The sequence below is a fragment of the Sinocyclocheilus grahami genome, unplaced genomic scaffold (assembly GCF_001515645.1).
Source record: "Sinocyclocheilus grahami isolate Dianchi unplaced genomic scaffold, SAMN03320097.WGS_v1.1 scaffold366.1, whole genome shotgun sequence".
Lineage (NCBI taxonomy): Eukaryota > Metazoa > Chordata > Actinopteri > Cypriniformes > Cyprinidae > Sinocyclocheilus > Sinocyclocheilus grahami.
The window spans coordinates 529,821-538,895 of NW_015505545.1; the positions used below are offsets into that span (position 1 = coordinate 529,821).

At 35.9% G+C, this 9,075-nt stretch overlaps 1 protein-coding gene across 4 annotated transcripts in view; it reads right to left on the bottom strand.

Moving 5' to 3' along the window:
* Positions 1-7,981, bottom strand: part of abcb4 (ATP-binding cassette, sub-family B (MDR/TAP), member 4) — a 23,425-nt gene extending 15,444 nt beyond the window's left edge. The window contains exons 1-15 of one of the 4 annotated variants that reach the window (XM_016230232.1): positions 7,771-7,981; positions 7,028-7,118; positions 6,650-6,713; positions 6,008-6,176; positions 5,852-5,903; positions 5,555-5,746; positions 5,290-5,461; positions 4,506-4,630; positions 3,999-4,170; positions 3,664-3,777; positions 1,597-1,707; positions 1,378-1,503; positions 1,083-1,286; positions 821-991; positions 542-703 (exon numbers count right to left, since the gene is read on the bottom strand). In XM_016230232.1, the coding sequence (XP_016085718.1) occupies positions 542-703; positions 821-991; positions 1,083-1,286; positions 1,378-1,503; positions 1,597-1,707; positions 3,664-3,777; positions 3,999-4,170; positions 4,506-4,630; positions 5,290-5,461; positions 5,555-5,746; positions 5,852-5,903; positions 6,008-6,176; positions 6,650-6,713; positions 7,028-7,089 (1,896 nt within the window). In that variant the 5' untranslated portion in view covers positions 7,090-7,118; positions 7,771-7,981. Of the gene's footprint in view, positions 1-541; positions 704-820; positions 992-1,082; positions 1,287-1,377; positions 1,504-1,596; positions 1,708-3,663; positions 3,778-3,998; positions 4,171-4,505; positions 4,631-5,289; positions 5,462-5,554; positions 5,747-5,851; positions 5,904-6,007; positions 6,177-6,649; positions 6,714-7,027; positions 7,175-7,270; positions 7,439-7,770 lie in introns of those variants that run through there. The other 3 variants (XM_016230233.1, XM_016230229.1, XM_016230231.1) reach the window with 3 other exon arrangements.
* Between the last annotated feature and the right edge of the window lie 1,094 nt (positions 7,982-9,075).

Below are 9,075 nucleotides of genomic sequence, written 5' to 3' on the forward strand. Positions count from 1 at the left end.
AATTTACATGCGGGAAGATGAAGCGGGAAGATGAACGTAATAGAGTATAAAATGTTTGAGCTTAGGATGTTCGTGGTTCATTCCGACTCCGTTGAACCCAAGGTACTACATGTACATTGTCACTGCTATGCTGCAATAAACATCTTCATCGAGATCTTCATCGTCCTCATCATTTTTCTTACACTACTGTTACTCATGTTGCTTAAAACTGGCAAATCTTGTATAACATGAATGACTTCTAGTTGCTACAAATCACTGACAGTCAATGTCCTTTAATATTATGTCAAAGCCATTTCACTGGGCTATTTTCACCTTTAATGGACACGACAGGAAAATGAGAGAATCAAAACAATTAAGAGGGGAATAGGGCCAGGAAAAGTCCTTGATTGGGACTCAAACTCGAACTCCGGTTGTCAGTGCACTACCCACAAGACAATAGGTTCTGACGACCTTTCATGTTTTTAACAGCAATGTGCTACAGTTGCAAACAGAGCTCATGTGTGTTTGTGTGTGTGCACGTATTGCACTGTGGGTTTCTAACCTGCATAGTAACAAGAGAGTGGTAGATTCCTTTTCTCTCCATCAGTTCGTCATGTGTGCCCAGTTCTACAATTTCACCATTCTGGAATCCAGCAATGACATCAGCATTTCGAATAGTAGACAGCCGGTGAGCCACTATAATGGTAGTTCTGCCCAGCCTGACCTATACAGATGTATAAAAAAAAAAAAAAAAAATATATATATATATATATATATACACACACACACACAAATACACACAATATTTCCAGTGTTTTTCCAGACCGCAATTTTTTGTTACCTTATCTAATGCTGCTTGCACAATAGTCTCACTCTCTGCATCCAGAGCAGACGTAGCCTCATCAAGAAGTAGGATTTTTGGGTTGCGCACAAGCGCTCTTGCAATAGCAATACGCTGCTTTTGTCCACCACTCATCTGGGTGCCCCTCTCTCCAACTAGAGTCTCAAATTTCTGAAAATTACCAGAGATATTGGTCAGAGCCTACCTGATCAATTTTACTTTTAAGGTAACTTGATCAAAAAGATTATGTAAAATGATGTACATCTGGGAGCTTCATGATGAAGTCGTAGGCATTGGCTTCACGTGTGGCCTGCTCGATCTCCTCCTGGGTGACATCTTGGCGGCCATAGCGGATGTTTTCTGAGATAGTTGTGGCAAACAGCACCGGCTCCTGGCTGACTACACCAATCAGTTCTCTCAGACCTCGCACGTTCAGAGAGCGAATATCATGGCCATCTATAGTCACCTGAGGGGTTAGAGGAAAAGAAAATTGAAAGTTGGGATAAAGAACAGGAAGGTCAAGGAGATTGTATCTCTCAGCCTCTCTTTGTACTTACCGTTCCTTCCACTGGGTCATAGAAGCGTTGTAGGAGCTGGATTGTTGTGCTTTTTCCACACCCACTGCTCCCCACCAAAGCAATGGTCTGTCCACTTATAACTTTAAGATTCATGCCATTCAGAACCTACAAGCCAAAACAGAGCCATAGCTGGAGTCATTTCATTCTGTAAAGTTATTTGGTTCAAATGGTTTTTAATTAATCTTTTGATGGTCCTACTTTCACATCCTGTCGTGAGGGGTATGTGAAGTGAATGTTTTTGAACTCTATGTTTCCTTTTACAACATCAAGTTTGTAGCCTTCCTCAGAGAAACTGTTGATTTTGGGTTCCTGTTGGTGAAAAAAAGGATTATGAGAGAAATGTATTATTTTAAATACAAATTCCATTCCAGTAAGGGACAGACGTAAGTTCATAATCAAACCTCATTCAGACTAATAGACGTCAATATCACACTAATTGCTCTACACCAGAGAAAAATGGTTCCCTGTGGTCTTCTATTCATTGGATCTCAGTAGGGAAGCACCTCTGATCCTGAGTCCAGGCCATTTTTCATGGTGCTAAAACAATGAGGGGGAAGTTATGCAACTTGGCTCTGGATTATTTTTGCGCATTTTTTTGTCCCTGGATTTTATCTCAAAGCCGCTGTCTGCTCACTGTGTGTGTGATGTTTGTTTAAACTTGAACATCTAAATAAAGGCCAAGTTTAGTCCTGTGTGTGTGTGTTTTAATTGTTCAGGCTTGCCCTTCTTGGAACACCGAACAGAAGTTACAAATCAAACAGTTTTGCTGTCTGCTATGTTTAAATGTTCAAAAAATTTAAGCAATATGAGCTGCACTTTCTGAAGGAGGAAGGAGATATAGATTTATTGAATTTTTGCATGTGTATGATTGGCTAAATGAGCTGTACTGTACAGTACAGCTGAAAGGATGTAAAAATAACAAAATATATCTGGAGTTATAATTTAACAAAGTCAGAAAACAATGCAATATTTTTCAAAAGTCAGGTTTCCCAGCCTTATTTGATTAATGGATTTCCTTGACTTCTCCATGACTTTTCCAGTCATTCATGTATTTTTAAAATCATTTCAAAAAGAGTGCAGCATTCACAAAATAAAAATAAAAGTTACGTTTTTATATTGTAATAATATTTCATAACATTTAAGTTTTTACTGTATTTTTGATCAAATTACTGCAACCTTGGTGAGCATTAAGAGACCACTTTAAAAAAAAAAGTCTTAGTGACCCCAGACCTTCGAATGGTAGCATATGTATAAAAGTGGTAAAGTATTAGGCTTCAGATTTCAATGTTGCTCAATAGTAGATTCAGTTTTTTGAGTCTCCATGCAGAGCATAGCCAAAGACAAAGACATATACAATCATTATAAATTTCCATGACTTTACTGGTCCTGGAAATCACAATTCTCTTAATATTTACAGTTTTTTCATGACCACGGGGACATGATTACACTCATACCATCTTTTTAACCCTGTCAATCCCATTTTTGAACATAGACGTGAAAGTGCACTATCCAAATTTGAATTGATGTACCATTTCCACAGTAATGCAATGTCCGATTTTAAAATGGTTTTCACAGGATGAATTTCGATGTTTTAAGCTTTCAATTGATATATAATTTATGATGATTTCTAAAGCGTGATAGGAAAAAAGGCAATGAAAAAATACTTTTTGTGACAAAGGTCAGAACTCCTGTTATGATGTAGATTTTTGAGGTGCACTCTTGTCATAAATTAATCTATTAGTGTTCCTATATAATTTGTAACAAAAAAATAGTGGTAAAATATCTATTTAGAAGTCTTAGACATTTCCAACGATATATAGTTTGTCATGGTTAGATTAGGAATTATTTGTAATATAGTGAAGTAAACTTAGGTGTCCCTCTGAGGGGATGGGTAACAGTTAAGAGGTTAACTAGTTATATTTTTGGCTTGCAGCCTTTTAAAAGACATGCATATATTGTGTTGTGACAATTATTGTAGGAAAACTCCATCTGAATCTGAATAAAAGATACGATACCAAAAAAAAAATATATCACAGTGCTATTTTTAGAAAAGGGGAAGTGTTTAGTTAGTTTAGATGGGACGAATGGTCAGTCAGATTTTACGGTTTTAAGGCATTTTTTACTTTTTAATTGAGGGAATAAAATACTAATATCCTGTCTAGCATCCAGGTAGCAATTACATTATGGATCTTTTTTTTCTTCCAACAATTATGTAACATAATATCCTGAAAGCATTAATGATTAGCTAACAATGAGTTCACTCACATGATCAATGATTTGGAAAACTTTGTGGGCGGCCCCTCTTGCACTAGAGAAAGACTGGATGTTAGGAGACGTTTGACCTATGCCGAAAGCTCCAATTAAGACTGAAAAGAAAACCTGAAATAGAGGAACAGAAAATGCACTTGTGAGGCAATCTCATGCTTATTTATCAGTCTGCTTTAAGTTCCCATGAAGAAAACATGACCACTTGCTATATATGATGTAATCATTTGGGGGGGGGTTCAAATACTACAATATTTAAAGCATGACCAATGTGATTCTGGGTTTCAGAAGACCAGAGTTTTGTGAAGTTTTGTAATAACGCTGCTGTGACTCACAGTTAAAAGTATGCCGACATCATATTCTTCAGCCAGGATAAGAGTGCTACCATACCAAAAGGCCAGTGCATAGGACATATAGATCATGAAGAATGTGAAGCCCATAGCAATGTTCACAGTGATGGCCTTCCTTATGCCAACGTTCTTGGCATCCTCTAAGTTTTTGTGATACCTTTGAAAAACAGAAAAAAATTCATTTATTATCCTTGATGCAAAAAATATGACGATCAAACTGATTCCACACCCTCTTCCCCAAGTTTCTCCTATTCACATTATGGGACAGCAAATAGACAGAAACTTTCAAGACCAGACCATAATGTTCTAAAACCGAGTTGTCTCCTTCGTAGTTGTCTAGTCTTTATGGTTCTAAGATGATTTGGCAAGTGAACTGGCAAGGTCAGGTGGTTTATCACTCTGTCATGTACCACAAAACGTGTATGATCATCTGACTTCCGCTAAGAAACAGTGCTGACGTTCTCTGAGAAACAGGACGACTTTCAAACACACCTCAGTATCTCTTTCTTCTGTCCACCAAAGGCAAAGACCGTTCTGATGGATGACAGCACTTCCTCAGCCACTGCTCCAGCCTTGGCGTAGGCCGTCTGTTCTCTCGATGTGAATGATGTCATCACCTAATGAGGTAGGGATACAATGTTGCTTTTTCACTGCATCAAAATAACTTTGGGCTGTTTTTAGTCCAATAACTGTTTTTGAAAGAAATCTCCTATGCTCACCAAGACTGCATTTATTTAATCAAAAATACAGAAAAAAAATCAATTTAACAATTTTTATTTTACAAAGATGGCAAAGCTGAATTTTCAGCAGCAATTAGTGTCACATGATCCTACAGTAATCATTGTAATAAGTATTATCAATGTTGAAAACAGTCCTGCTGCCTAATATTTTTGTGGAAACTGTGATATTTTTTTCAGGATTTCTTTGATGAATAGAACGTTCCAAAGAACAGCATTTATTTAAAATAGAAATATTTTATGATATTATAAATGTCTTTACTGTCCCTTCTGATCAATTTAATGCATCCTTGCAGAATACTTTTTTTTTTTTTTAATCTTACTGATGCCAAACTTACAGCTATAATATCTCTGTATGTGTCCTTGTTGACCATTTACGTTATATTATTCTATTTTACAGTTAGGTAGAAATGTGTACAGTAATAAAACCACAATAATAAACTAAAACAGGGCTGTTGAGGGGCACTATGCGAGTCAGGAGCTTACTATAGATGTAAAAACATTAAAACGCTCTCTCTTCATATTCCTTTTTATCCCACCTTTGCGATGATAGCAGCTGAGATCCCGAGTAAAGGACTAACAGCGAGAATGACGAGGGTCAGCTTCCAGCCTTTGACAAAACCAATGATGATACCAGTTAGAAAGGTGGTCAGATTCTGAAGCAGCATGCCAAGCTTATCCCCAATGCCTTCATTTATTTTGTAGACATCACTGCAGAGACAAAAAAAAAAAAAAGAGTGTGATGTAGGTGTGTGTCACTGTGTGCATAACATATAGATAAATGACTCTTATTGCATGTCATACTCTGTGAGGCGTGTGTTGAGCTGTCCTGTCTCATTGACATCAAACCAGCCGATCTCCTGTTTCATGATGGAGTGAAAGAATCTCTTTCTAAGTTTCTTCACCTGACGTCCTGCGGCAAGAGTCCAAAAGGCCACCTGCATATATGCCGCAAACAAAACTACAAATCCCATGATGCTGTAGTATATAGCATGCCTGAGAAAGAGAAACAAGACTATCATACACTAAGAAAGATTTTTTAATTACATTAAAACGTGAAAGAAAATGGCAGTGTTCCAATGCAAAGCACAGTGGTCTTACCTTGTCATCTGCTCTCCTAAAGACTCATTACTGGGCTGTGGGAAGGTGAAGTCTAGAGATGAAAAGACCATATGTTATTGTTAGTTTTGAGAAAACCTCACAGATTTCCCTGTGAAACAATAGTAGATTAATGAGGGATACTAATTATACACTCACTGGGTGGAAGGGTGATGTTCTTTAGATTCTCTGCAATTGTATCATCCACAAAGCTGTTTGTCATGTCTCCAAATACAATAACCATGAGAGGAAGTACTGTCCCATTAGCTATGGACATGACTGTGCCAAGCAGCATCAGAAAAATGTCGACACCATCTGCATAGCGGAACTGACACACGGACACACTTCTTTGAGAATAAGTTAGTCTTAAAGCATTTTTTATATCTATTTTTACTGATATTGATATTTTTATTGACTCTTAAAAATGAAATAAACAGCAGTGTGATCAAGCTCAGAAAGACAATACCATGATGTGAGCATTTAAGGATACATAATAAAACCTGCAATCAATGCCAAGATTGTTCAAGGGATTTAGTCTTAAAGCATTTTAGCGAAAATAATCCATGAAATCTCAATCAACAAAATTACTTCTTCACCACATCCATTTTTTATTTAGGGTTATTTTAATCCATTGGTTACAGCATTGCTGGAGAATTAAAAAAATATTTAAAATAAAAAGTTTTTTCATTTAAAATGTTTTAGTACATACAACTTCATGGCAGTGAAGTTATTATTAATTTCACAAATCATAAATGATAACAGTACTACAAATACTAATAATATATTTAATATTTCACTCACTATTTCAAATGTTCCCACCATCTCCACCTTTTCATTCTCCTCTTCCTTGCCATTTTTCTCACTGCTGGAAAAAAAATTCACAATTCATTTTGAAAAATGAAAAAGTAAACAAACAAAAAATTCAATAAATAGGCAAATAAATAGATAATCTAAAATAATAATTTTAAAAAAATTAAATATGTTTAATCATTTACAGTTACATCGTTATCCTTGTTGACTATAAAATAAAAGATCTAAATATTTCGTGACATGAATATATTATCCCAGGACATGAACCATAAACCATAATTACAGACCAAACAAATGTATTTGTAAGAACAAATAGCTCTTAAAACATCAATGTAACCTGGCTTGCTTTATAAAAGTAAAGTCATTTACCTTACATCTCCATTCTCCCCTTTTTTGCCATTTGATAAATTCAGTTTGTCCTTCTTGCCCATGTTTGCGGTTTATCTTCGATGCCGATAGTCTGATAGTAGGTGTTAATCTGGAGTTAATGGTCTTGGTGGGGAAGGTGGTTTTGTGCTGTGTTATATAAGAATACAATATAACACACTGTACAATCACAGGCACCAAAAACCGTGTGACATTTTGAGTTTACAGAATAAATACTGATCTAACCTGCTAGCATACACAGAGTATTCCGTCCTAAACAATATCTACCACGTTAACATGTCGCTTAAATTATAACTTCAAGGTGCTTCAAGGTGTTCAGAGTACTAAAATGATAAAATTCGTCGGTTCCACATTGAAATATGTGCGCTTTTAATAAACGTTCAAAGTCGGAGAGTGTTGACGAACCTCGCATTTTGGAGCGAATCCTGTAGCTTTAAATACTGCCGCAATCAATAACGTTTACCGACCCGACCCTTAAAGACGAGGCATCAGAATTTCCGTTCAAAAACCATTGTTAAAATCATACATTAATTTGGAATCTCATTCACATAGTAAACGTTATTCACAGGGGAAGCTTTTAAAGTGAGTCATTTCGTTGAATATTTTCTATGACAGTGGCGACACCACAGGTAAAATATAGTTTAAAATCACTAAAGTGACTATTGTTTTGTCCGAAAATGACAGCTAAATTTGTGGATATGAGGAGTTTATTGAAAGATACATACTGCTCAGATGCTGTCGTCCCGCCCTGCTGTCCAAGCACACAGTGACTGCTGCGCCGCGAGAGCGCAGAGGATCTTCTGCCAGAGCGCGATCATACAACCTTGACTTTACTGCTGCTTACATCATTTACAACGTCCATGTCTCATGGATGCCCTCCCATAACCTGCTTTTGGCCACTGTAATGATTGAAAGGCTTTTAAGATGGATGTCTGAGATTATGTTGACCCAATTTGGAGATGGCACATTCCACCAATACGGTGCACTTATTTTTATTCTTCTTGAATATTAGAAGCACATTTGTTGTTGTGAGATATATTTGTTTTATAAACTATTATAAAAAATGAACCTAGCTAGTTTTAAACACGTCTGTACTGTAACCACCCCTCCTCAAATGGGGATTTTGGCCTGTCCTAAATCAGAGGTCTGGATCTTCTCATCATGCAATGACAATTAAAAATCCTAATGTCATTACTTTCACATGATCTAACTAATATCTAATGCATTATATTATCTATTTAAAAATGTAATCACATTTTAAATCACCAAAAATGAACATATTTAAATATAGCCTCCAAAAACCTTGTTACAGTGCCACATTATTTTACACATCACACATGTAATTTAATTTTATTTATGAAGTTATTTACTTTGTTCTAAAATTGAGTAAGTTAATAATTCAATTAATTTCACCTTCCTTCACTAAACATCTGTTGAGCAAGAAGTTGTTTTATTTTGTTTATTTTTTACTTAAAAATGTCTGTTTTAAATGTCTTATAAGAATAGTGGATTTAGAAGGATGACTTTCTAGACTGGTCATGGGTTCATGGTTAAGTCACTCAAGTCACTGAAATCAGGAAACAGACTAAAACCTGTTTTATGTGGTTAGAGAAACCTGACTGAAAAAGTCTGAGTAGCCATTTCAAATTCCCCTCTTAGTCAGAGATGAGAAACTGGGTCTGGTTAGCTCAGAATGTAACATCCTATAGATAATAGACTGCTAACAAATGTATATATTTTTTTCAGTGCAAGACAAAAAGCACAGAATGTATTCTGTTAGCACTTTTCTGATCACTTATACAGGGTTTCTGCAGGTTTTTTGAAGGGAAATGGAAGACTTCTTTAAATAGCTTTTTAAGACTATTAATAAATTAAAGCGAACACAACTTGTCAATATGTTCTCTAAATGTCTAGGAAGCACACAATGAGTTGTATTAGCAACACTTAAAGGTTTAAAAATACAACTTCCAAAAGATCTTTATTTCTGTTTTGGAAATAACTTTAGTCTTGTTTTCTGAGAAATTGATCAT